Source organism: Tasmannia lanceolata, unplaced genomic scaffold (assembly GCF_043159265.1).
Source record: "Tasmannia lanceolata isolate RefF3 unplaced genomic scaffold, GAP_Taslan_0.1 ptg000006l, whole genome shotgun sequence".
Lineage (NCBI taxonomy): Eukaryota > Viridiplantae > Streptophyta > Magnoliopsida > Canellales > Winteraceae > Tasmannia > Tasmannia lanceolata.
Genome location: NW_027518683.1, coordinates 1,248,631 through 1,276,225, shown reverse-complemented (window position 1 = coordinate 1,276,225; position 27,595 = coordinate 1,248,631). Strand labels below are relative to the sequence as shown.

Here is a 27,595-nt window from a genome sequence, read left to right as displayed (position 1 = left end):
ATGCCGTAGGTGTTGGAATGTCAACGCGTAATTCACGGTTGTTTCCTAGACGTGTCACGAAATCAGGCCATTCACTTTTGGTTGAACGGCTGAGATATTCTAACTGGAAAACAGGGCTTCTAGAGTATTCTAACAGTACTGCTTCTGGAAGTGGGATTTTTTATATTTTCCTGCCTGGTGATTTGGCTATAAATAGAGCTTAATACTCCCTTTGGTGAAACATTATACTCTCCTCTTTTTGGTGAAACATTATACTTTGAAATTCTATGCTTTCTTCATTCAAGTGTTAAAGTCTCGGCAGATCTTGCGAAATTAGAATCTTCTTCTAAGCAGGTCTGTTTTTCTGTTTCTTATGTATGTATGGATTTGATTCTGATGCTTATAATGTTCAAAAGGTGTGATTATAATCTTGAATTATGAAAAATAATCTTTTTTGGTGAGGTTAGGCAAGATCCCACCAGATTTGGAATTTATGAAGTAAGAATCATATGGTTTTAAAACTTCGGTTTCGGTATGTGTTTCGGCCTGAAACCAAAATTTCGGCCAAAATCCGGTACACCATTAAGAAAACAATATTTTAATTTAATACTGAATTTCAGTAAATTGGGTCGGAATTTTAGGGGAAATACTATAAAATTGAAAAGTTTGAGATTTTTGGGTTGTATTTCGCTAAATTTCGGATGAAATATTTTTTACCCTTTTACCTGTCACATATTTATCGGGGTACGGTCGGCCACCATATAATTTCTCCTGTACATAGATCATTGAACAAGATGGGCCCCTCTAGTTTTTTTTAAAAAAAAGGGGATTTGCTCGGCAATTTAGCAGAAGGACATTTTGCATCTCACCTTTGCGTGAGAGAAAAGCCAATTAAATTGACTTTACTTTTTTCATGCAGAAGGAAAGTCAACCACGAAATGGCTTTCCACTAAATACCTACAAACTCCCTTTAAAAGTAATACATGTATGACTTCTAATAATGCCTATTTATTAAAATTTCACTGGGACCCACCTCTATCGAAGATCCAAACCGTTCATTTGTTGGGCCTCAGTGTAAATAAGGTCTTTCCTCAAAAATTATCTCCATCGGATGATCTTAACTTTGATCGGAGATTCGGAGGTTAGGATCGAGATAATTTTCTGGGCACACCCCACAAATGAAAGGTTTGGATCTTCCAACAAGGTAGTACTGATTTTGAATCTCTCTCTCTCTCTCTCTCTCTCTCCATGGAAGACGAAGATCTGGATCTAGGTTCTCTTTGGAAATTAGTGTCGATTTTTTATGGTTTTTAGGCTGTCGTTTTTTTTTTTTTCTCGTTAGGGTTTCTGGTTTTTCCGAGCAAATCGGTATCGTTTTTTTCTTCCTGGGTTTTCTGCAGTAATAAGTTTTCAGTCGACATATTGATTTGTGACTCCGTTGGGTATTGAACATGATGAGGGTTGCAAACTTTATTTGAAAATTCAAACTCTGGTTAAAATCATTGCTCCTCATCGATTATTTTGTTTTTTTCTTCTGATTCTTGGCACTAAATTATCGGATTTGTTCAGGCGTAAAAGGGAACGTAGGTTCCAGAAACGGATTTTCTGCGGAGATCTCCCGTTTTAGCCTTCTTGCAGTGTAGAAGATTTTACGCCTCTTATAATCGATTTTTTGACGATTTTTGTCAGTTTTGGGTTAAGGATCTTTGATTTTAGTTTCTCAATGGCGTTGTTTCTGCCACGTACCTGCTGTGTGTGAGAGAGAGAGAGAGAGAGAGAGAGAGAGAGAGAGAGAGAGAGAGAGAGAGAGAGAGAGAGATGGTTGTGGGGGTGATTTTATCCTTGAAGGGGGCGAATTTATCAGTGCCCTTTGTGAAAATCTCCTGCGTGGGTTTTGTCGATGTTAGACTTAGATATGCAAAATACTGTTTCTGTAGTAAATTTTGTAATTTTATTGCATTATACTTGTTGTTCTAAGTTCTAACACATTTTTTTTTGTCTGCTTAAGTGAGGGGTGGTGCATATACTGTATACATTAAACCTGGTTGTAGGGTGTAATATTTGGAGCTTAAATAATGTACTAATTTCTTTGGTGTGGGTTCAGTTTGAGTTGTTTCTTGAATCCTTAGCTTAATTAGTTAGGATATCTATTTTGAGGAAATTCTTTGAAGATTCTAGTGTTACTGATACAATAACCGAATTTCAAGTCATAATTTTTTTTTTTTTTTTTTGGAATGCTTTCATTGTTGATAGGACACTTTTCTTCTCTTGTGGTTTTTCTGGCTGTGTTAGGTTCCTTTTGGACAACATTCGAATTGGCATTTACTTATATTGCGTATTCTACATGGCTTGTTGAGTACAATACCATACCCTTATAGAATACTTATAAATACACAATTTTTTTTCTCTCTAAACCGCATACATCTTTGTGTGAAAGATTTCAATGTTTGGTCATGCTTAAGATTACTGTAGTGTCATTGATGTTTCTGTCCCTGGATCCTCATGTCCTAATAATATAGACTTGGAATTATCCACTCCCACTTCTTTATATCATTTTATGATCATTATTTATTCTACCCTATATTAGTATAGTGCAAAATCCTTTTTTTTTCCATCTTTTGTCTTATAACATAAATATATGAAATGTTTCTCTCCTTGGTATTTTACATAAAGTGGTTCAAGAACTATTGACATGAGGAGTAACTGTTAATGCTCTTCTCTGCAGCTATACAAATCAAAATCACTATAAATGTTTGTAGATTAGTTATCTTTGATCCTCTAAAATAAAACTCCTCCGCAAATATTGTTTCTGGGGCTTCAACAGGGTTTCCTAAGATAAGCCTTTCTTTTTTGCAAGTTCTTGAGTATTTTTTGCCATTTCTCTGCTGGGTGGTTTGATTAGATTTCCCAGTAACTCTATAATATGTTTTCCTTAGAAACACGAAGCGGGTGTGGGGGATGGAGCGGGGGCAGGGAAGCGTGGGGTGAAGAAGGGTCTAAGGCTGGGAGCATCGTGGGAGCGTTTATGGAATATTTTCTTTGTATGTTTTTCCAAATTCAAGTACATCACAAAATAGTAATTTATAACCATCTTCACATATATCTTTCAAATTTTAAGTACTAATTTCTTACCATCTTCATTTTTGTGCCCCTTTTCCTCGTGCCTTCTCAAGATGCCTTTGCGCTTGCTCCAGTGAAGTACTTTGAAGAGTTGGAGTTTGATATAGGAAAGTTGGTGATGGTAGGACTGACAGTGTACTAGGAGCAGGTTGGGACATCATGTGAGCGGTCCACGTCTCTTCGGGAGCGCCATGGGAGCGGTTCCCGTCCTAAGGAGCGTCGAATTTCGGTTCTGGCGTGGGAGCGGGACCCATGAGGAGATTCCCGCGTCTAAGAACTTTTCTATTGGACCATCTTATCTAATGAGAGCCAATTTTATGAACAAATCCCATTCGTTCATTGGCTTCCTTAAGGGAATCCGATGTTGTGGAGGTTTGGATACAAGGGTCACAATATTGAATTCACATGTTTGAACTTCATTTCCTCATTGCCCTCCAGTGGAAAACATATAAAAAGCCACAGATGGAGAAGTCTCATTTCACTTGTCCATCTGAAACGTTGTAATTTGTCTTCATAAGATTTTTCTTGGCTAAAATTTTTACTTGATTGGCACCATGTGTACTATATGTTGACATGGAATAATGTGCAGGTTTAGGTGTGGATCGAAAGACTTTATACGTGGAGGAGAGTTATTTGGCAGTGATTGATTCTCTTGTAGGATTAAGAAAGTTAACCAGTGATTATGGGATGCAAACAGTCAAAAAAGCGTTCCTCATTTGATGATGGGGATTCATCATTGTGGGGAAATTTGTCCCACTCCCACCCTTCTTACTATGGGAACAAAGCAGTGCCCGGCATATGCCCACTTCAAAGTACCTATCCAAGGATTGCTGACAACTACAACTCACTTGAGCAGGTATTAAAGAACTCATGCCTATCTTTTTTACACAGATATAAACTCTTTGTGGGCATTGCTTTTCTATGCATTTCATAAAGCTTGAAGTTCTGAAATTTATGGTACTTCTCCAGTCACGTCTATACTCACCACAAACAGATGAATAGAGGGATTTCTAGAAGATGATCCAATCAAGTCAGTTCTCCATCATTTGGAATGATAATACATAATTCAGGCGTCACTGTTGTATAATCCGTCATTTGTAATCTCCAAAATTCTAAGACCTTAACTTTGTTCGTTTTGGTAGAAGTTGTGTTGGCTATGTTCCTAATGATATGATCAACAAAATATTAAACAGAATGAAAATTTTATGAAAATTTACAGAAATCTTGGGACAGCATGAAATTTTTAAAGATAAGCCAACCGTAAGTTCGTATTGTGCAGCCCAAATTACAATCATATTTTCCCACTTACTGCAGAACTTTTGTAGCCCCAAAGAGATTCAACCTTGGAATTATGAAAACTCCAAGTTTAGTTGTAAATTCTCTCAGAAAGGTTAGATACAACAAGACCATACGGTCTAGTTAATATTTTTTCCAGGGCTGGAGCAACATGGAAGTCGTGGGCCCCAATGCTTTTATTTCCCTCAAAAATCTTTCCTTTTTCAAAGAGTTGTACGAGACCATGTGGGTTCTGAAGTCATTACTGATCTATCTGTGGGAGTGGGTTAGTTGGACATGTCTGCCTAAATTAATCTAAGATTAATTGCCTTCACATACATTTGAGGAATATACACTGCTAAATTATTTTGTTTCCGTCTCATTGTGTTGATGCAACTCTACTGGGTCAGGCTAAACCGCTAAAGAAACAATCCATAAAACCTGACATGGAAGAACACTTAATGGAATCAGAAACACTTCAAAAAATAGTTGGATCTAGCCTTAAAGCACCAGAACTTTCCTTCATAGCCCGAAGGCGTTGGATTCAATGCAAATGAACAGTGGCGGTGGCCTTCCACTGATGATTTAGAAAACATGTCAAACCCTAAATTTTTCACGGGTCAACTTTGTATAGTTGAAAGTTCTCCATAGAAGATTTTTTCCCCTTCTGAGCAGTCATACGGTCAATTTGGTAATGTTTTCTAGGTATTGGAGCAACATTTAGAAAAGCATAAACCTTTGATATTCATTTTTAACTAGTGATGTCATCAGATAATGACAGCAAACTAGTCAACTATAGTATAGACATCTCATCTTTCTGACACGGTTAACTATTTAAAAGAAAATGAACTTTCTTTCCAATCCTAAGTGTACATGATTGGAATTTTGTCTGATAGGATGTAGTTGCTTACCTTCATCGTAATTCCCACTTACCAGGTTCCCATCTAGATATCAGACCTAAACTTTAAAAAACATATCCATCTCAGCCCATTTAGATTGTCACGTGTACCTGCAGATTGCCTTTTTATGTATGAGCTGCTTACTGTTCTAATGATTGGCAAGCCAGTTGGTTTCTAATGAGTACTGAGAGTAGTATCACATCTTTTTGCTAGTATTGGTATCTAATATGGAGAAAAATTCATGGTTCTTATGCACGTGGAAATGGAAATGGAAATGGAAATAAAAGTGATGATGACTGTGGTGATAAATATGCTACTTACCAAGAATAAGTTTATCATATCGGCAGAAGGTCTCATACTACTCTCAGGTTATCTTCCTTGCTATATTTCTAGCATTTTAGTGATCCTAACATCTTATGCAGAGATTTGACAAAACCAATGACTTTATTTTGAAGGCTGAGCTAATCTCTTTTAACCATATGAAATCTGCATCTGTTTAGCATGGATTACACAGTATGTATGTCCACACATATGTATATAGTGTGTGTACATATGTATGTATCCACATCCCCCCCCCCCCCCCCCCCCCACACACACACACAGAGAGAGAGAGAGAGAGAGAGAGAGAGAGAGAGAGAGAGAGATGATTATTTTCATTTTATGTTTTATGTATGATTATTTTCATTTTTCCCTTGTATTCTAGGTAACGAAGGCTCTTGAACTTGCTGGCCTTGAATCTTCTAATCTCATTTTCGGTATTGATTTCACAAAGAGCAATGAGTGGAAAGGTGAAGTCACAAATCTTGGATTGTTACTCTCTATGTTCTTAATGTCTAGTTGCAAGATCATACTAAATAATTCATTTAACTAAAAGAATCGAATCCAGTGCTTAAAAACGGGGATGTGACACGGAACGTGGACAAGAAAAATCCTTATCGACTCAGCGCGGATACGGCCAAGAACGTGGTTGATGCGGTCATAACTCGGAAGAGTCAAAGGAGTTTTTATTGACTCTGTAAGGCAGAAAGCGGAATGCGGAATGCGGATGAGGTGCAACGCGGAACGCGGCCAAAGTATAAGGGAGTCAACTTGGGCGAGTTCCAAGTCAAGCCAACGAGTTTTTAAACTCTGATCAAATTCATGGATAATTTTATTGCTTGGCTCGACTGAGAAAATATTTCACCAGCAAGAAAGTTTTGCTCATCGCAGAGCATAACTAGGTGACTTTTTTTAAAGGTATAACTAGGTGACATTTAATTCTCAGCTTCTTAAGAATGACGGAGACCGCACAATCATTTCTGGTGTAAATAAAGATGGATATGACTCTTTGCATGACAGCACACTTATATTTTACGGATGAACAGTAATAACCTGCCCACTTACTGCGACACCTAGTTTCTTTAAGTTTAATCATGAATGTGGCTGACTTGAACATGATTTTAGTCTATTGGTGTTGATATCTTAGATATTTTTTTTGTGCCGCTTTGTTCATCTTGGTCCTCAAGGCATTTTACAATTAGTTTCTCTTGTTATTAGGTTCAAGATCTTTCAACCATCAGTGTTTACATCGCATTGGTAATACTCCAAACCCATACGAACAGGCAATATCCATTATTGGAAGGACCCTTTCAGGTTTTGACGAGGATAACCTCATCCCTTGTTTTGGATTTGGGGATGGTTAGTAACAAATACCTATTTCATTGATTTCATTTAACATGTCTACTTTTTGAAGAATATTGGAAAGTTCTATAGCTGACTATGGAATGTATCGTCCGCAAATTCTTAATCTTGCAGCATCAACCCATGACAGAGATGTTTTCAGTTTTTACCAAGATGAGAGGTTGTGCATTGGTTTTGAGGAAGCACTGATGCGGTATAGAGAACTAGTTCCACATCTTAAGCTAGCGGGTTGGTATAATCATCCTAGTACTTCGATTTTATTTCATTTTCCATGCATCCTGGCCCATACTTTGTTGTTCTCCTCTGTGGCAGGACCAACATCCTTTGCTCCGATAATTGAAACAGCTGTTCGCATTGTGGAGGACAGTGGTGGTCAATATCATATTCTTCTGATAGTTGCAGATGGACAGGTCAGTCATTATTGTGAAACTGCATTTTTCCAAGGCTTGCCTTTTGTTCATTTCCTTTTTGCTGACGCAGACTAGGAATATTCAAATAGATACCAGTTATAGTAAAAAAAAATTCTCCGATTTTATTAATTATCGTGAAAACAATGCGATATTTTAATAAGATCGGATATGAACCCACTATAATAGAAAATATCACAAAAAATACTATTTTTTTAATGCGAGGAAAATATGGCAATGTTTTTGCAGTTTTTTAAAGCCTTTTCCTTAACTAGGGTTTAGAAAATATTTAAAAATAGAAGAATTATAGATGCAAGGGCGTCCTTGCATCTATCATTCCTCTTTTTTTTTTGATGGAGACATCTATCATTCCTCTTAAAAATATAAACACCAAATTCTCTCTCTCTCTCTCTCTCTCTATATATATATATATATATATATATATATATATATATATATATATATATATATATATATATATATATGAGGAAACTGTTGGTGCGCTCGAGCTTATGGTGCGCTCGAGTGCCCAATCACATGGGTCCCACATTTTTTGTGGTGATCCAAACCATTCATTTGCAAGGCCCTATCATAGATAGGGTGTGTACCAAAAATCAGGTCCATTGAATCATCCTAACCCCTCCAAAAGTGGAGGGCAAAAATGGGCAGATTTGTGGACAAACAGTGTCTGTCCATTTTGACCTCCACAAATGGATGGGTTAGGATGATCCTATGGAGCTGATTTTTGGTACACACCCCATCTATGTAAGGGCCTTTCAAATGAATGCTTTGGATCACCCTAACAAAGTGGGCCCCCATGTGATTGGGCACTCGAGTGCACCATAAGCTTGGTGCGCGCTCAAGCGCACCAACAGTTTCCTCCATATATATATATATATATATATATATATATATATGTATGTGTGTGTGTGTGTGTGTGGGAAAACTGTTCGTGAGCTTGAGCTCATATCAGCTTATATGAGCTTGAGTTCCCAAACACATGAGTCCCACATTTTTTGTGGTGATCCAAACCATTCATTTGTAGCGTTTTGGTATGCTTTTCGGTGTAGATGAAACAGATTTGGTCGTTTCATGTCCGCTTCAATGGAAATTCAAAACCATGAACAAAAGCATTGTCCTAAGTAACGAATAGACATCCAACCTCTTCACATAAGCAACAAAACCGAAATGCATATCAAAACCGACGGAACTGAATTGCCTAAGTCATTGACTCATCGTGGAAGACAGGAATTTGCGACACTTGCATCTCAATTAGTTGCCAATCTGAAAAAGCACAGGAAAAGAGACCAGGAGGCTGATCCACACACCAAATAATATGCCAAAACATAACTCTAGGCCTCACCCTCAATCTGAATCGGATACGTTTCACTAACTCCTGAAGGAGTTATAATATCCCCCTTCCACGGATTAGATTCATAGCGTTCTGGACCTCCATTGGGGCCCAACTGCCCCACATCATTCTGTACTTGGATCAATCACCTCCCTCACAAAACGCTACACCTACTTATCGAGCAAGGCACTATTAACCTTCTAAGGCTTCCAATACCAAGCCCACCCTCTCTCTCTGGTTTGCATACTTCTGCCTAATCAACAAGTTGATTACCATCTTTTGTCACCGTCATTCCAAAGAATATATGTTTGGAGCCACTCCTGTAGGTCAATAATGTGCACTGCTTTGGAGAAATTATATTATTTTCCACATTTTTCTAAAAAAAAAATTAGAAAATTTAAATCTTCCTCGATTTTCCATTGCTGAGAAGTCCTCAAGATAGATATTTGTGACTGATCCTGGTTCATTTTGGCTCATTCCTATCAAGCTTTTAAATTTCTGTTTCGGTTTTGCTGAAACTTTATGTGGAAAGCTTGTAAAATCACTGAATCGCATTGAAACATGTGCAAATGATGAAAGTTTTTAATCTTTTGAAAAACTTGTGCCGATGATGAAATTTTAAGATGAAACTTTGGGACATGCTATAATAAGCTCAAATACATACTTAGAAACCATCACTTAAGCAACAAAATCATCCGCATTGGCTTAATCACATCAAACACCTAGTGACATGCGTTGTTTCACATGTCTAGCATAGTAAAGTCAATAATGTAGTACATTTTAAATAAGTATATGAAAGTAAAATGTTCAGTGTGCCCTCTAAGGACCCAACTCTATGTCAATGCCAAAGAGTTATGAGGTATTATTGGTCTCATGCCGACCTGACGTCCCATGCAGACGATACGGTTACTCTGCAGTGCAGTTCAATGATGTCTATCAAATATCAATATATCATTTTCTGCAAGAATGAAATGCAAACAATAACATATTTCCATTTTTTTGTCATTCCGACCATTTCGGTTGAATTTCAAAATTTCGGTCAAATTTCAAGAATTTCGGCTGAAATTTTGGAAATGGAAACATTTCAGGGAAATTTTGGGGAAATTTAAGACCAAGATTCCAAATTGTGTGGGTGACCTCGAAAGAATGTTATATTTCATTGCTATTTAAAATATTTTTTCATTTTCTGAATTTTTTCTGGTATAAACCCTAAAAAAGCATAAAAAATATAAAATCTTCCTAGATTTTCCCTTGCTGAGAAAGTCCTCAAGACGCATATTTGTGACTGAGTATCATCCCAGTGCAATTTTTGGCTGGTTGGGGTTCCTTTAGAATTTTAGATTTCATTGCTAAATAGTGTCTTGTAGTTGACGTTCAGGTTCTCTTGGTACTGGAACTGATTTATACTTTTTGTTGCTAGGTTCTCTTGGTACGGAATTCCTTTATAAAATTGCTTTTAAAATTGCTTCTACGATAACTGTTCAAGCTGATACTCTTTATGTGACCATGTCAAAGGTGACACGAAGCCCGGATGCGGGGCCCGGCCATTTCAGTCCCCAACAGCAGGATACTATTAATGCCATAGTCAAAGCTAGGTAATTATTCCATTCAACATGGTGCATCGTTTTTTATGGTCTTTGAATTGCCTTCATCTCTCGTGTTTCTGATGAATATTTCCCCATTTGTAGTGAATACCCTCTGTCTATTGTTTTGGTTGGTGTTGGTGATGGGCCCTGGGACATGATGCGGCAATTTGTTGACAATATGCCCGCCCGGGCATTTGATAATTTCAAGGTTATAAATCATAAAATGGAAAACTTATGGTACTAAATTCCGTTTAGATGACATTTATAATTCAAACCATAATTATTTTTGTTACATACAGTTTGTGAATTTTACGAAGATCAGGGCTAGAAATATTCCCACTGTCTTGAAGGAGAAGGAGTTCGCTTTAGCAGCATTGAAGGAAATACCATCACAGTACAAAGCAATATCAGAGCTAAAACTGCTGGGGTATTAGCATGGGCTTTATCAGTCATCTATGGCGTAAGATTGAAATTAATTTTCAGCTTGTGAGCAAAGTTCGTCTTCATTTTACTTTTGCAGCCGCCAGTGGAAGACTCTCCCTAAAGGAAGGGTTACTCTCCCTCCACCAACCCGGAATTATGATTCGGCAAATCCCAGTTCGAGATACCCACAACCAGGAAGCATTAGATGTGGTCCTGGCATTTACTTTGCTGTCTCAGCTCCACCTGAAGAGTTTTCTAGCAATTATTCTCCACCTGAAAAACCTCCAGCTAATCATCAGGTAATAATACCTTTAAGGAAATTTCAGATTTTGAACCTTTTTTGGTGCATTTAGGTCTTATTGCTGTATGGAACCAAATTTCTTGGAGATTAGCGGTACTCAGTCAAAGGTGCTCATTGCAGAGTCAATGACAAATGATCTAGCTATGTTTTAGATATTTTACCTCTTGATTCATTGTTCCCAGTTTGCGTTTCAGGAACTCGGGGAAGGGAAGAATATTTTGCCAATGTTTTGATTTTTTGAACTCACTTGAAAACTTGTCAGGACACATGCCTTTTCCATTTTTCTTATTTTTTTTAAGTTAATATTATAGTAAAATGTAAAGCTTCGTAGATCACAAATACACTAGAAATGGGAGTTTGAACCAAGAAAAATCTGTTTTTATTGTGTATGGGTATGAGTAATTCTACACATTCGTTTTATGACAAGTGTATGTGTACATATTTGTATGCAGTATTAACTATTAAACACGTGTCTTTCAATCTCTGCAAGTCATCAAAGCAGTACAAAATTACATTTGTCTGTTTCTGAGTTGGATGCCATTGTAAACCTCTCTATTGTTCATCCTAAATCTATGATTTGCTAAGCTGATGACTAATTGCTAAACAGACGTGTCCGGTGTGCCTCTGGAATTCCAAGAACCTCGCATTTGGATGCGGGCATCAGGTAGAGAGACATAATTTAATTCTATTATGTTCCTGTATTTTGTCCATGCGCACCATAACTGACTAATCTCCATTTTTTAGACTTGCTATGATTGTGGGGTAGATCTGCCGAATTGCCCCATTTGTCGATGCCGTATTATCACGAGGATACCACTGTATTAGTTCCATGAAGCCCAACAGAAGTCAAAGTTGCCAGTCTCTAACGCGATGCTTGGTTCAATGTATGCAAGAGTAGTTCTATCTCATATAGAACAAGTACTCATGGTGGCTCTAATCAAGATTTCTGTTTTACTTCTGTTTTTGTTTTTATTATAATTATTATCTGTGGAGTTCAATGTCTAGTCATCTGAAATTTTCTGTAATGTTTGCACAAACTAAGAGAATTGTCATTCTCACATATGTTATGAAGTGACTTCCATGTTTTGTCGGAAGTTTACTTCTGAAATATTGTTTGAAATTACATTGTCGTTATACATAAATAAAATGGGTGTTATGACTTATGAAGTGGACTTTATTATTATTTGTGGACTCAAATGTCTAGTCATCTGAAATTTTAAATGTTTGCATAAACTAAGAGAATTGTCAGTCGTCACTCGTCACAGATGTTATGAAGTGACTTCCATGTTCTCTTGGAAGTTTACTTCTGAAATAATGTTTGAAATTACATTGTCGTTTTACATAAATAAAATGGGTGCAATTTTCATGGGTTTCCTTATCTCAATCTTCTGAAAACCATTGCTGGAAGGAACTCAGTGGAAGCATCACTGAACTGATAATATTCGACTCCATTCTCTTCAACTGACCGCCATGTTAAACTACATCAGAAAAAGACTTACTACCGAGGTTCTATCCCTGTAAACAAAGATGTGCAAGGGTACAGGGCATGGCAAAAGCTAGAATCAACTGACAAAATTAGGATTCACGATTCCCTTGAAAAGACCTTCATTCCTTGTTACATATCCCCTGAATTCAATATTTCTGCTGCTGATTCCTGAACTTAGCAAGTAGGGTAGGAAATTTTTAACATCATCAAATACTTCTGAGAATCATGTTGGTGATATGCTTAAGAACTGGAAGGAGATCATGCTTGGCAAAAAAAGAAGAGGAGGAAAGTATCCGAGCTGGGAGAGTGTGCTGTAGGCTCCTTGCTGTTGCGGAATTGTGGTCTTATATGTATTTGTAGGGGGGCTTCTTGTTCCAAAATATGTTTCTTGGGCTAGCTTTATTAATAAAAGTTACCTTTCAAGCTAGCTTTTTTAATAAGGGTTTGCTCGCGTCCATTGCAAAAGGCATTTCGCTGATGGGCTGTGGCATGTGAGAGCAGCCACACAGGCTCACTTTTCAGCAGATATTGTCTTAATTCATGAGGTGGCTGCTCTCACATGCAACAGCCCATCCACTAAATGCCTTCTGCCATGGAGGCTAGCAAATCCTTATTAATTAGTTACCTTTTCACAAAAAAAAAAAAAAAAAAAAAACACTTGTGAGAATCTACGAACTGCATCTTACTAGATTTTCACAAATTGGATGTGGAAGTCATAAGGTAGTCCAGTCATCCTTTCCGTGAATCTATCTAAATCATTTCAAGGTGTAGTCAAGCTTGAAAAAGAGAGCCACGCTGAATACTTCAGTAAGGCCGGATACCTCATGCTTTTGTATTTGGATTTGGATTTGGATTTGGATTTGAGTTTTGTATACAAAATACATCAATCATCCTGAGCATCATGTTGTACAAGAGAGGGAGGGAGGGAGGGACGTCTCGCTGCTGCTGCAGCAAGGTTGAAAGTAGCGAGGGCGAAGGTAATTGCCACAAATATTGATTTCCAAATAATGTCTAGCAGAATAGATTTGAAAATCAAATTTATTTTCACGGTTGTACTTGATTTGGAAATCTAAGGATCTGATCCAATTCCAAATCTCAACCGCAGATGTGAGACATCCAGATATAAATCTTGTGGATATCCAATCGTGGCTTAAGGGATTTGCTAGGCAATTTTGGGCAAAAGTATTTCGCAGCTAGCTTTTGCAAGTGAGAACATCCAGGTTGACTTTCTTGGCAGATTTTGTATTCATTTAGTATCTATGGATCTTATTTTTGGTCCATTGGACTTTGAACATAGGGCCCAGCCGAGAATGATCTGAAAATAAAAAGTTAGACCCAACTAGTTAACAGTGGGCCTGGCTCATCGTATTGCATTGAGGTATATATACTGGGCCCTACCTTGGTGATCTGGACCGTCCGCACGATAGGACCAATATTTGATCTCAAATGACCTAAAAATAATCAAAATTAAACGATCCTAATATCTAATTAAACATACTATTTATCGTCAAATGGAGATGGTCAGAAACTAGATGTGAGCAATGAACAACATTAAACTATGAAAAGTACAAATTACTGCGGTATTTGCTAGGTAATTTTGGAGAGAGCCATTTCACGGTTTTTGCAGGCTCCAGATTTTGTCTTATTCATCTGAGGTGGCTGTTCTCTCCACCCAAACTTTGTTCACCTCCAAAGTTTCAAATATCTGAACGTATTTCTTTTCTAGAGCTGTTTGAAGGTTAAACCGAGAGTAACTTCGGGTTGTTTCGAAAATACAACATCGAGCAGATTACAAAGGTGATGTAGTCTCACTTCAAGCTAGCCGATTTTGTATGTAAATAATGTAAGTCACTAGCATTGAATATTTTGAATACCGATAAAAAAAGAAGAGATTTGGTATTTCCAATAATACAAGATCAAGTAGTATCAGAGCAAGTAGATCATACAACATTTAAACCGATTTTGGATCCGGCGGTATCATAGCTGCTAGATCATACAACATCCAAACTAAATTTGGATATGTAAGAAAATATCGGATTAGTAGATCTGACCGTTGGATCTAAAGTTTTGGAGTAGATGTGAGGAGTTTGGTTAGATTGTCCTACTAGCCAGATTAGGCAAGTAATTTAGATTAAGATTATCTTATTTATCTGTAAGCACCCTTCTCTTTCCTCGATTTTACTATAACACCTGTTTTTTCTTTATTTTTCTTGTCATTTGCTAAATTGATACCAAATTGTAAAATAACTGGATAACCGCTTCTTGTATTAGTTTAATAAAAAGATTGCGTTGATTCCATCGAAATCTAACTTTGTCTTCGATATTTTCCGATCTTCTCTTCCCATAGACCCATTCCTTACCTTTTCTAGTCGTTTCATCAAGTACCTTTCAGGTAGTTTTCATTAATTTCTTACTTAATTTCGCTTAGTCTATAAAAAAAATCAAAATTCAGACCCAAAAATATAAGATATAGATTAGGAGTTGAATTGTCAACACGGTAATTTTTCTTAAAAACTTGAATTTTTGTAAGTGTTGCTGCTGAGAAAGCGGCAATTTGAAATTTTCGATTATCCTAATCTATAGATTGCTGCTGAGAAAGCGGAAATCTATAGATTAGCGTGTGTTTGAGTTTCTACAGGGTTTGTGGGTTTTTCTACTTTGACTTGTTTACCTTTTTTGTTTACAAGTCTAACGAACCCTTTCTTAAGTAAAACTCTTAAACACTAATAACTACTACTAAAGTGCAGGAATAAAAAAGTAACACCCGTAAAATCTATGATTAACTGATTTCTAATTAATAAAAGTATAACAAATGAAGAAGAAAACTCCCCAAGAAAAATTCGGCAAAAAATTCTCGGCAAAGGATGCGTCTCTATCAGTTTGAAACTTAGGTTTTTTTGCCAGTTTCTTGGGTTTTTCTGCTTTGACTTGTATGTTTAGTTTCGGTTTGATTTTCTCTAGGTTTTGGACTTTGGGTTTATTTATATTGTGTGATTTTCAAGCTTTAATGCAGTTCTGACGTGTTTTTATAAACGCAAGACTTTCTGTGGTGTTAGTAGACGGTTATCTTGGTCTGGAGTTCTCTGTTTCTGTCTACTTGGATTTGATTCAGACCATAAATTTTGGTATGTGTTGATAATTGCAGGGAATTATTTTGATTGATTGATTTGGATTTCGTGTTAGTTATAGGTTTAGAAAACTGTTACTGTGAAGCTGAGTTCTGAAGAAGATTTGAATTGTGAGATTTTAGTTGATGGGATATGTCAATTTGTCTCCTCTATTGGACTTAGAATGATTATTGTCGCCTTTGGTTTGTGTTATTTAGTTATTTCCCTGTGGTGATTTGTTTGACCACTGTTTGCCTCTGGGTGTTTTCCAGTTCGTGTTTCTTCTTGCTGTTAATATTGTTCAAAAGGTGTGATTATAAGCTTGAATTATGAAAACTGTTTGTTGACTATTGTTTTCTTATTGAATTTACATTATTTTCTCATACTGTTTGTTAGACTTTTGTATGGGGACTTTTGTTTGTCGGTGATTAGACTTTGCTATGCAAAATACTGTTTCTATACTAAATTTTGGGATGTTATTGCATGATACTCGTTGTTCTAACACAACTGATGCTGTATTTTTTTTTGTTCTCGTGTCCATCCAATTTTCTGGACACTTTCTAACGGAGAGTTGATTTTAAGGATCGATATGTATGGGTCAAGAACGCTAGGAGGGTATTTGTCTGCTTAAATTTGAAGTCTGTTGAAGTAAGGGGTGGTGTGAATACATTAAACCTGGTTATAGGTGTAGTGCTTCGAGCTTTAATAATACTTATTTCTATGGTCTGGTTTCAGTTTGAGTCGTTTCTTGAATCCTTTTGTTTAATTAGTTAGGATATATGTTTTGAAGAAATTCTCTGAAGATTCTAGTGATACAGATACAATAACTGAATTGGTAAGTCATAGTTGATAGGACACTTTTCTTCTCTTGTGGTTGGGCTTATTCCTTTTAGAACATGTTTGGTGAGCCACTCTCAGAGCCATAATTGTTTTTGTGCTCCAGGTTTCATTATTTATGGCTGTGTGAGGTTCCCTTTTGGAAAAGATGAAATCGGCATATTGCTTTATTGTGTATGTGTATTGACTGTATTCTACGTGGCCGGTTGAGCACAATACCCGTACCCTTATAGAATACTTATAAGAGCTTGTAGTTCCTGCGGGTGCCCTCAGCTAAGCTTAGCTGCGGTGGCTCTTTAAAAACATAGGGGCCCCACATTGTTAGGATGATCTGAAGCATTCATTGAAAGGCCACATCATAGATAGGGTGTGTACAAAAAATCAGCTCCATTGGATCATCCTAACCCCTCCAAAAGTGGGGGCAAAAATGGGCAGATTTGTGGACAAAATGTGTCTATCCATTTTTGCCCCCACTTTTGGAGGGGTTAAGATGATACAATGGAGCTGATTTTTTGTACACACCATATCTATGATGTGGCCTTTCAAATTAATGCTTCGGATCATCCTAACAATGTGGGGCCCCTATGTTTTTAAAGAGCCACCTCATATAAGCTATATGAGGGCACCCTTAGGAACCCTTTTCTCTACTTATAAATACACATTTTTTTCTTTGAAACCACATATTTCTATCTTTATAATCACCATGGTTTTAAATTTCGACCGAAATCCGAAATTTCGGTGGAGACCAACACCGAAATGGGTAAAAAACCGAAACGGTCATTTATTTCGACTGAAATTTCAGAATTTCGGTCGAAATTTCGGTTTTTCCAAAATTTGACCCAAAAAATCTTTTTTTTTAAAATATTAATTTAATATTTCACCGAAATTTAATATTGAATAAAATATTAGTTTCGGGTTTGGTACCATATTTCGACCGAAATTTTGAAATTTCAAGGTCCGAAACCGGTACCGAAACCGAAATTTTAAACCTTGATAATCGCCATACCCTTCTAGAATACTTGTAAATATATAAAAACCTTTTTTGAAAACCACATGCCCATCTGTATTTTCTTGGTAAAGATAATACACACATGTGGGTACCTCTTTGTGTGAAAGATTTCAGTGTTTGGTCATGCTTGAGATTACTGTAGTGTCTAGATCCACGTGTTCCAATCAAGATTGCCAGAGCGGGAAGCAGGAAGCGTGAAGGGTCGGAGAATTTTTTTTAATAGTTAAATATTTAAAAAATAATTTTTATTAAAAGATCCAATATTTACTTATAAGAAAATCACTACCAGCTAAAATGCCTGTGTTGACCTTGACTAGTGCGTTGACCAGTGATTGACAAGAAGAATTTTTTTTGGAAACCAAATTATGAGATTTTTTTTATTGGACTTTTGAGATTTAATAATGTTGGGACATGATAGAATTTATGAATTTTAAAAATTGGAAAAATACCCCATCGTTTGGAAGTTAAGATTTTGACCCGACCATTTTTTTTTTTTTTTTGAATTTTGTACTAGAATTGGAAAGTTGACATTTTATCCTTTTAGATTTGGGTCTTGAAACTTTTTTTAATAGATTCAAATGAGGGTTATTCCCTTATTTACATGTAAATCTTACATAGTTAAATGACTTTACATGTAAATACTAAGAAGAGTAGGAGAAGAGGACTAGCAGGAGACAATGAGAGTAGATAGGAAACGTGCTTCCCATAGAGTGGGATACGCGTTTCCCATAGGGTGGGAATCGAATTTCTTATAGAGTGGGAATCGTGTTCCCATGTTTCCGAAATGGGATTCCCAAAAATCGGGGAATCGAGAAGATTCTCATTTCCGAATTGATTTTTGGGGAATCGAGATTCCCCATTCTGAGTAGAGATTCCTGCTTCCTTGGTCCCAATAATGTAGACTTGGAATTATCCAATCCCACTTCTTATATCATTTCACGGTCAATTTTTATTCTGTTACATATTAGTAAAATGCAAAATCCTTTTTTATTTCATCTTTTTCTTTTAAGATAAATATATGAATTGTTTCTCTCCTATTTTACATAAGGTGGTTCAGGAGCTATTGACATGAGAAGTAACTGAAAATACTCCTATTAGTGGCTATACAAATCAGCGTCACTATAAAATGTTCAGAGATTAGTTATCTTTGACCTTCTAAAATAAAACCCATCCCCAAATATGGTTTTTGGGGCTTCAGAGATTAGTCATCTTTCTGCAAGTTCTTGAATATTTTTTGTCAGTTGTCTGCTGGGTGGTTTGATTAGGTTGCCCTGTAACTCTTTATTTCCTTTCTATTGGACCATCATAGCTAATGAAAACCAATTTTTAGAGCAAATCCCATCCGTTCATTGGTTTTCTTAAATCTTAACTCATTAGGGAGTCCAATGTCCTAGAGGTTTTTCCATCTGAAACGTTGCAAGTTGTTTTCATAAGGTTTTTGTTGGCTAAATTTTTGCTTGATTGGCATCATTTCTACTGTATGTTGACAAGGAATAATGTGCAGGTTTAGGTTGGGATCAGAAGACTTTGTAAGTGGATGAGAGTTATTTGGCAGTGATTTGTTCTTTGATAGTATTTAGAAAGTTGACCAGTGATTATGGGAGCCAAACTCTCCAAGACACATAGTCACAAGCATTGTTCGTTTGTTGATGATGGGCGTTCATCATCGTGGGGTAATTCACCTCAACCTTCTTACTTTGGGAACCCTGTAGTGCCCAACATACGCCGACTTCAAAGTAGGTACTCAAAGATTGCTGACAACTACAACTCACTTGAGCAGGTATTAAAACTCATTCCTATCTGTTTTGCACAGATATAAATTCTTTGTGGATGTTACTTTTCAAAGCATTTCATCTCATGCCTATCTGTTTTAGATAGCTATAAATTCTTTGTGGACATTACTTTTCTATCCATTTCATAAATCTTAAAGTTCTGAAATTAATGGTACTCACTCAGTCATGTCTGTACTCACCCTGGTTTAAAATTTCGGTTTTGGTACCGGTTTCGGACCCCTGAAATTTCGAAATCCGGTACAACAAAGAAAAAACTATTTTATTCAATATTAAATTTTGGTCAAAATTTAGGTGAAATATTAAATTAATTTAAAAAAAACAGGTTTTTTGGGTGAAATTTAGGAAATTTCGAAATTCCGAAATTTTGACCTAAATAAAATACCGTTTCGAGTTTTCATCATTTCGGTGTCGGTCGATTTCGGTCCGAAATTTCGGATTTCGGTCGAAATTTAAAACCATGGTACTCACCACAAACAGATGAATAGAGGGATTTCTAGATGACCATCCTATCAAGTCAGTTCTGCATCATTTGGAATGATAATCTGTACTTCAGGCATCTTTTCTGTATATTTCCTTTACTTGTACTCTTCAAGATTCTATGAACTTTAACTTTGTTCGCTTTGGGAGGAGTTGTGTTGGTTATGTCTATTATGATATCATCCAAACCAAATATTAAAAAGAAGGAATTTTTATGAAAATTTACCGAATTTTCGGGACACAAGGAAATTTGTAAAGATAAGCAAACTGTAGGTTCGTATTGTGGGCCCAAATTACAATCATATTTTCCCAATTACTGTAAAACTGTTGTAGCCCCAAAGAGATCCAACCCTGGAATTGTGAACAACTCCAACGTTTTATTGTAAATTCTCTCAGAAAGGTGAGATACAATAGGATCGTACCCAATGTCTAGCTAATAATTTTTCCAGGGCTGGAGCAACATAGGAGTCCTGAGCCCCAATGCATTTATATTCCCCAGAAATATTTCCTTCTTCCAAGAGTTGTATGACACAATGTGGGTTTGAAATCATTCACTGATCGATCTGAGTGGGTCAGTTGGTCATGTCTTCCTAAATTAACCTAGGTTTAATTTCCTTCTTATACATTTTACGATTCTAGACTGCTATATTCTTTTGTTTCCGCTTCATTGTGTTGATGCAACTCTAGTTGATCAGGCTCAAGAAATAATTCATAAAACCCAAAATGCAAGAAACACTTGAAAAATAGTTGGGTGAAGCCTCAAAGCACCAGAACTTTAGTTCATAGCCCGAAGGTGATGGATTCAATGCATATGAACAGTCGTGGTGGCCTTCCACCGATAATCTGGAAAACATATCAAACCCTAAATATTGTATGGTTGCAAACTCTTAGATCTCAGGTTCTGCAGTCTAAAAGAAGGTTATGTGTGTATAATACTACAATGTATGTAACATTGCTAACTCTCTCAGCTTCCAAGGGAAAATGACAAGAGACCTTATAAACTCATTACAAGTGCATATAATTTGTTGAATAGACCGAATAAGGGTTCCATAGCCCTTGGTGCAACCACAACAGAAAACATCAGAGATTGGTCAGATATGGCAATCCTGGTGAAAGTTTGGGTTATTAAACACTTTGACCATATGTATATCTACTAGATCAGGAAGTGTCAAACCATAGGAAATTGTGTTTTTGTAGGTAAGCTGGGATGAACCCATAATCTCATGCTTGCGACAGAAAAGCATCTTCCAACTGAGATTCGGGGTATAAGTGTAGGAAATAACGTTATCTTCAAATAGTTTCCCGCCTTTTTTTTCATCCAAGCAGTCATACTGTAAATTTGGTATTGTTTTCGAGGTACTGGAGCAAGATTTAGAAAAGAATACAAAAAAAAAGTTGCTATCCATTTTTAACTAATGTTGTCATTAGACATACATCGGCAAACTGATCAACTATCGTATAGACATCTCATCCTTCTGACACAGGAAACCATTTGAAGGAAAATGAACTGTCTTTCCAACATAAGTTTACCCTGTGATTGGAATTTTGTCTGAAAGGATGTAATTTCATATCCTCATCATATAACTGCATAACAGAGTATATCCGCTTGGTAATTCCACTGACCACAAGCTCGACCTAATATTTATATATTGTTCCCTTGTACCGTTTGGTGTTGTCTATACTCATGTTTCACATGAGCTGCCTATCCAGAAATCAAACCTAAACTAGAAAAATCATATCCATCTCAGCACATTTGGATTATCATGTGGGCCTCTAGATTGTCATGTTATTGATGAGCTGCTTACTGTTACAATGATTGGCATGCCAGCTGGCTTCAAGTTATTGGGAAAAAAAAAGAATCCTTCTTTTAGGCATGCAGACATAAACATCTCCTTGTGATCGAAGTTGAGTCAAAGTTAATAATTATTATGGATGTGGAAGTGGTGATGGGTATCGTAATAAACTTTACTAGTTACTGAATATGTTTATCATATTGGCAAAAGATGTCATACTACTCTGGTTATTTTGAGTACTGGTACTAGTATCACATCTTTTTGCTAGTAATAGTATCAAATATGGAGTAAAACATAGAAATGGAAATAAACGTGATGCTGGCTGTGGTGATAAACTTTGTTAGTTACCATAAATAAGTTTATCACATCGGCAGAAGATCTTATACTACTCTCTGGTTATCCTCTTTGCTATATTTCTAAATTTTTAGTGATCCTGACCCCTTATGCAGAAATTTGACATAATCAAAGTCTTCATTTTGAAGGCTGATCTAATCTCTTTTAGCCATATAGAATCCACATTTGTTTAGCATGGATTTTCAGTATGTATGTATATTGTGTGAGTACATATGTGTGCATCCATATATATGACTATTTTCATTGTTTTCCTTGTATCCTAGGTAACGGAGGCTCTTGCACGCGCTGGTCTTGAATCTTCTAATCTCATTGTTGGTATTGATTTCACAAAGAGCAATGAGTGGACAGGTGCAGTCACAAATCTTGGATTGATAGTCTCTTTGTTCTTAATGTCTAATTGCATAATCACACTAAATAATTCCTTTAACTAAAAAGAATTGAATCCATGGATAATTTTATTTCTTTGCTCGAGTGACAAAATATTTCATCAGTGAGAAATTTTAACTCACCACAGAGCATGACTTGGTGATATCTAGTTCTCTGCTTCTTAAGAATGACCGAGGCTAGACAATCAGTTTCAGTGTAAATAAAGATGGATCATAAGGGACCTTATGACTGGAGCACACTTCTACTTTATGGATGAACGTCGGCCAAGAATGTACTTGCTATAGTTTTCTAGAGAACAAATAGAGGAATAAATAGGTACTTAAGATGGCCGTTATGCTGCCTGATCATCAGATACCAACCTTACTTTTCCAGGCTATGGATCTGTGAGGGGCTGAAACCGCATTATTTTACATTTTTTGTTCATTTTACTGGACGTTATTGTTTGTTCCTAAAATACAGTAGTCACCTGCTCACTTATAGTAAGCTTCGGTTTATTACAGTTTTATCAAGGATGTGGTTGACTTGAGGATGGTTTTAGTCTGTTGGTGATGATATATTAGATACTTTATTTTTGTGCCGCTTTGCTCATATTGTTCCTCAAAGGCATTTAAAATTAGTTTACCTTGTTATTAGGTGCAAGATCTTTCAACCGTCGGTGTTTGCATCACATTGGTGATATTCCAAACCCATATGAACAGGCAATATCCATTATTGGAAGGACCCTTTCAGCTTTTGACGAGGATAACCTAATCCCTTGTTTTGGATTTGGGGATGGTTAGTAATAAATACCTGGTTCACATGATCTATTTTATTGATCTCATTTAACATGTCTACTTTTGGAAGAATATTGGAAACTTCTAAAGCTAACTATGGAATGCATCATCTTCAATTTCTCGATGTTGCAGCATCAACCCACGACAGAGAAGTTTTCAGTTTTTATCCAGATGAGAGATTGTGCAATGGTTTTGAGGAAGCACTGATGCGGTATAGAGAACTAGTTCCACATCTTAAGCTAGCGGGTTGGTATAATCATTCTAGTACTTAGATTTTGTTGGCATTTTCCATGCATCCTGGCCCATAATTGATTGTTCTCCTCTGTGGCAGGACCAACATCCTTTGCTCCAATAATTGAAACAGCTGTTCGCATTGTGGAGGACAGTGGTGGTCAATATCATGTTCTTCTGATAATTGCAGATGGACAGGTCAGTCATTATTGTGAAGTTACAATTTTCCAAGGCTCGCCTTTTGTTCATTTCCTTTTTGTGGACGCAGACTAGGCCTATTCAAATAGATTCCAGTCGTAGTAAAAAATCTCCAATTTTATTCAATATCGTGAGAATAATGTGATATTTTGATAAAAAGATTAGTTTTTTTTTTTTTTTTTTGAAATGGGGAATTTTTTTTTTGGTGACCAACCGAAAGTGCATACTCAGGGTGACGCCTGCATCGTCCACACTCTAGCTACTTTGGAGAGCACAAGGTTAGGCACAAGCTGATCGTAGAAAGATTTGACAGTAAAAGCCCCACTAGAGTCCCGTACCCACACCCTTTTGTCCACCCCTGATTGCTTAATATAGCACCATCTCTATTTTTTTTTTTTTTTTTTTTTTTAACCCGGAAAGGAATGCGACCCCGGGGCGGGCCTCTGCATATTATTTATTGAAGGCACAATACAAGAGGAGGGCAAACAACCAGCCCTCTAGACCGCGACAAACAAAGGGGTACCAAAGACCCTACACAACACCACCTGCTTCGTTCATTTGCTTGGGCGAATATTTGGAAAACCATTAGTGTCGCATCTTGCAGCCCCCCGGGCTATGCGAGGCATTTCTGACCATCCATGGAAAATTTGATGAGATCTAGCTTTGCAAGCTTCATTTGCAAGAGCATCTGCCACTTGGTTACCTTCTCTAAACTGGTGCTGATGATGAGGGCCCATGAAGTCCATGAGGTCTATAATTTCGGACCAGAAGAAAGAGATGGACCAGGGGTGGCTTCCTTTCTTAGAGATGAAGTCCATGAGAACTTTGCTGTCTGACTCTACTACGAAATTCTTGAACCCAAAGGCTTTGCATAGCCTAAGGCCGTCCAATAGAGCTCTCGCTTCAGCCACCATGTTGGTAGATGTCCCGTAGAAGAACGCAAAAGCAAATATAACTTTTGCTTTGGCATCTCGCATAACTCCACCGCCTCCCGACTCTCCTGGGTTTCCCTTGGCTGCTCCATCAATGTTCAATTTGAGCGAACCAATCATCGGACGTTCCCACCAAATCCAATTATCCCTGCTGATCTTTTGCCTCTGCGGATCAATCTGGATTTGCTCCAAAGCTAAACACTCCACCATATTGTTTTCTTTGGTGAATTTTTGGCTAGAGCTCACAGTTTTTAACTTATTTAATATTTGCTGAATCACCCAATTTGTACTTCTCTCTTTACCTTCCATTCTTCTATTACAACGTTCCTTCCAGATTTCCCAAGGGATAATCAAAGCTGACATGCCAAGGAGAAATCCAGCTTGGGTGCTCCTTTTCCTGCCATATGATATCCAAGCAAGCATCCTGCTCCTTACTGGTTGCAATGGAAGAAGTTTCATGGCCCAGAGGTCTGCGAAGAACTCCCAGATTCCCCTTGCTAGGCACCATCTCTATTTGGTTTGTAAACCATTACCCAATGAACAAGATGATACCTCCTTTTCTCTTCATCATTCCAAAGAAAATTTCTTTGGAGCCGCTCCTATATGTTGACAATGCACACCACTCAAGAGAAATTATATTATTAAAATATTTTTATTTTCCATGTTTTTCCCAATATAAATAAAAATAGAAAATTTAAAATCTTCCTAAATTTTCCCTTGCTGAGAAGTCCTCGAGATTGATATTGATATTTGTGACTGAGTATGATCCAATGCTTTTTTTTGGCTGATTCATATTTGTTTGGGTTCCTTCAAAAGAATTTTAGATTTCTTTGCTATCTAGTGTCTTGTTGTTGAGGTTCAGGTTCTTTTGGTACGGAACTCCTTTATACTTTTTAAATTTGCTTCTAAGATAACAATCAAGCTGATACTCTTTATGTTACCATGACAAAGGTGACAAGAAGCGTCGACACGAGGCCTGGCCATTTTAGTCCCCAAGAGCAAGATACCATTAATGCGATAGTCAAAGCAAGGTAGCCATTCTATGATACAGCATTTTGATGGTCTTTGAATTGTCTGCACCTCTTGGGTTTCTGATAAATACTTCCTCTTTTGTAGTGAATATCCTTTGTCAATTGTTTTGGTTGGTGTTGGTGATGGGCCCTGGGACATGATGCGGCAATTTGATGACAATATACCAGCTCGGGCATTTGATAATTTCCAGGTTTTAAACCTTACCATGGAAAACATATGAAACTAAGTTCTGTTTAGATGGCATTCATAATTCAAATTAAAATTATTTTTGCTCAATACAGTTTGTGAATTTTACGGAGATCATGGCTAGAAATATTCCCACTGTCAAGAAGGAGACCGCATTCGGTTTAGCAGCATTGATGGAAATACCATCACAATACAAAGCGACATTAGAGCTACAACTGTTGGGGTATTACCATGGGATTTTATCAGTTATTTATGGCTTAAGATTGAAATTATTTTTCATCTGGTGAGCAAAGATTTCCTTTATTTTCCTTTTGCAGCCGCCAGAGGTGGACTCTCCCTCAAGGAAGGGTTTCTCTCCCTCCACCGATCAGGAATTATGATTCAGCAAATGGCAGTTCGAGATACTCGCAATCAGGCAGCTTTGGACATGGTTCTGGCATTTATAGTGATGCCTCTGCCCCTCCATCGGAAAATATTTCTGACAATTACCCTCCCCCTGAAAATCCTCAATGCAATCATCAGGTATATTATATAACTGGAAGGAAATTTCAGATTTTGAACTTTTTCGGTGCTTTTAAGTCTTATTGATGCATGGCACCAAATTACTTGAAGATTAGGAGTCTCATATTCAAAGGAGCTCATTGCAGCGTCTATGATACAATATCTATCTATGTTTTAGAATTTTTTAACTCTTGAATCAATGTTCTGAGTTTGTTTAGGAATGATCTGGGGAGGGAAGAACATTTTGCTAATGTTTTGATTTTTTGAGCTCACTCGACAACTTCTCAAGACACACATGCCTTGTTCATTTTTCTTAATTTGTTATTAGTTAATAGTATACCAAAATATAAAGCTTATTAGATCATAAGTACACTAGAGATGGGAGTTCTAACCAAAAAAAATGTCATATTGTGTATGGGTATGAGTAATTCTACACATCTCGACTTGTATGTGTATGTATTGTATGTAGTATTAAACGGGTGTTTAATCTATGCTTTGCTAAGGTGATGACTCATTATTAAACAGGCATGTCCGCTGTGCCTCTGGAGTGCCAAGGACCTCGCATTAGGATGTGGGCATCAGGTAGAGAGACATAATTTACTTCCCTCTCTTCCAGTCTTCTGTTCAGGTACACAATGACTAACATCTCCATTTTCAGACATGCTTTGATTGTGGGAGAGATCTGAAGGTTTGCCCCATTTGTCGATGCCATATAACCACAAGGATACGACTGTATTAATGCCATGAAGCCCAACAGAAGCCAATGTTGCCCATCTCTAATGGCACGCTCGGGTTCAGGGTATCCATAGGTCTATCTCATGAAGAACAAGTACTTCTCTGGTGTCTTCTGTGATTTATTTTTTATTATTATTTCTTGTTGAGTAGAATGTCTGGACCCTCTGAAAGTTTCTGTACGTGTTTGCACAAATGACAATAGAATTTACTTCAGATGTACATGTTTATCAATAGAATTTACGAGATAGCGTGGGGATCCCTAGTCTCCGTCTTAAGGGTTGATCATGTTTCATGCTTTTAAGTAAGCTTTAGACGTACGTGTCCTCATTGTTTTGTAAGCCTGTTTGGGCCTTGTGCTTTGGATTTTTCTAATAAAATCATCACGTCCGTCCCGGGACCTAAGTTCAAAATTCCGGGCTAAAAAGAAGACAATAGAATTGTCATTTATAAGCACTGTTAATGAAGCAAAATTATGCAGGTTTTGTTGGAAGCTTAGTTCTGAATTTGTGATTGAAATTACACTCGGTCATTTAAGATAAACACCCATGTCAGATTCCGACACTTCTATACAGATGCAACATATAGGAAGGAACTCAATGGAAAAAACACTGAACTGATAATACATGAGTCCATTATCTTCAACTGACTGACAAGGCAAACTACATCATCAAACAACCACTTATTACAGAGGTTCTATCCCCATAAACAAGGATGCACAACATCCTTATTCCATTACATTTTGA

General features: G+C 37.0%; 2 protein-coding genes and 1 pseudogene across 11 annotated transcripts in view; all 3 read left to right on the top strand.

Moving 5' to 3' along the window:
- Positions 1 to 206: 206 nt before the first annotated feature.
- LOC143879186 (E3 ubiquitin-protein ligase RGLG2-like) lies at positions 207 to 12,184 on the top strand. Of its 6 annotated transcripts, none has more exons than XM_077381411.1 (12): positions 207 to 333; positions 3,689 to 3,955; positions 5,977 to 6,061; positions 6,810 to 6,950; positions 7,068 to 7,181; positions 7,266 to 7,363; positions 10,227 to 10,306; positions 10,400 to 10,505; positions 10,597 to 10,724; positions 10,818 to 11,019; positions 11,629 to 11,685; positions 11,766 to 12,184. In XM_077381411.1, the coding sequence occupies exons 2-12, from the start codon at positions 3,782 to 3,784 to the stop codon at positions 11,844 to 11,846; spliced, it is 1,266 nt and encodes a 421-aa protein (XP_077237526.1). In that variant the 5' UTR covers positions 207 to 333; positions 3,689 to 3,781; the 3' UTR covers positions 11,847 to 12,184. The 6 variants fall into 6 exon arrangements, with proteins under 6 accessions (XP_077237526.1, XP_077237527.1, XP_077237528.1 ...); XM_077381412.1 differs by lacking the exon at positions 207 to 333 and adding an exon at positions 1,015 to 1,164; XM_077381413.1 differs by lacking the exon at positions 207 to 333 and adding an exon at positions 1,025 to 1,183.
- A 2,592-nt stretch (positions 12,185 to 14,776) lies between these two features.
- The window catches only part of LOC143879185 (E3 ubiquitin-protein ligase RGLG2-like), a 33,022-nt gene continuing 20,203 nt past the window's right edge, over positions 14,777 to 27,595 (top strand). Inside the window, exons 1-12 of one of the 4 annotated variants that reach the window (XM_077381404.1) lie at positions 14,777 to 14,899; positions 18,965 to 19,240; positions 22,141 to 22,225; positions 22,898 to 23,038; positions 23,170 to 23,283; positions 23,369 to 23,466; positions 25,350 to 25,429; positions 25,515 to 25,620; positions 25,712 to 25,839; positions 25,934 to 26,138; positions 26,643 to 26,699; positions 26,776 to 27,132. In XM_077381404.1, coding sequence (XP_077237519.1) covers positions 19,058 to 19,240; positions 22,141 to 22,225; positions 22,898 to 23,038; positions 23,170 to 23,283; positions 23,369 to 23,466; positions 25,350 to 25,429; positions 25,515 to 25,620; positions 25,712 to 25,839; positions 25,934 to 26,138; positions 26,643 to 26,699; positions 26,776 to 26,856 — 1,278 coding nt within the window. In that variant the 5' untranslated portion in view covers positions 14,777 to 14,899; positions 18,965 to 19,057 and the 3' untranslated portion in view covers positions 26,857 to 27,132. Of the gene's footprint in view, positions 14,900 to 15,425; positions 15,633 to 15,793; positions 15,923 to 18,964; positions 19,241 to 22,140; positions 22,226 to 22,897; positions 23,039 to 23,169; positions 23,284 to 23,368; positions 23,467 to 25,349; positions 25,430 to 25,514; positions 25,621 to 25,711; positions 25,840 to 25,933; positions 26,139 to 26,642; positions 26,700 to 26,775; positions 27,133 to 27,595 lie in introns of those variants that run through there. The other 3 variants (XM_077381403.1, XM_077381405.1, XM_077381407.1) reach the window with 3 other exon arrangements.
- Positions 15,285 to 27,595, top strand: part of LOC143879840 (E3 ubiquitin-protein ligase RGLG5-like) — a 31,953-nt pseudogene continuing 19,642 nt past the window's right edge. The window contains exon 1 of the transcript XR_013251405.1: positions 15,285 to 15,398. The product of XR_013251405.1 is annotated as an E3 ubiquitin-protein ligase RGLG5-like (transcript). The remainder of the gene's footprint in view (positions 15,399 to 27,595) is intronic.

Excerpts from the sequence above, each read along its gene's own strand:
- LOC143879186 (XM_077381411.1), top strand. The coding sequence starts at position 3,782 with ATGGGATGCAAACAGTCAAAAAAGCGTTCCTCATTTGATGATGGGGAT. Across the intron at positions 10,307-10,399 it reads AATGCCATAGTCAAAGCTAG|TGAATACCCTCTGTCTATTG; the intron begins GTAATTATTCCA and ends CCCCATTTGTAG. Across the intron at positions 11,686-11,765 it reads CATTTGGATGCGGGCATCAG|ACTTGCTATGATTGTGGGGT; the intron begins GTAGAGAGACAT and ends TCCATTTTTTAG.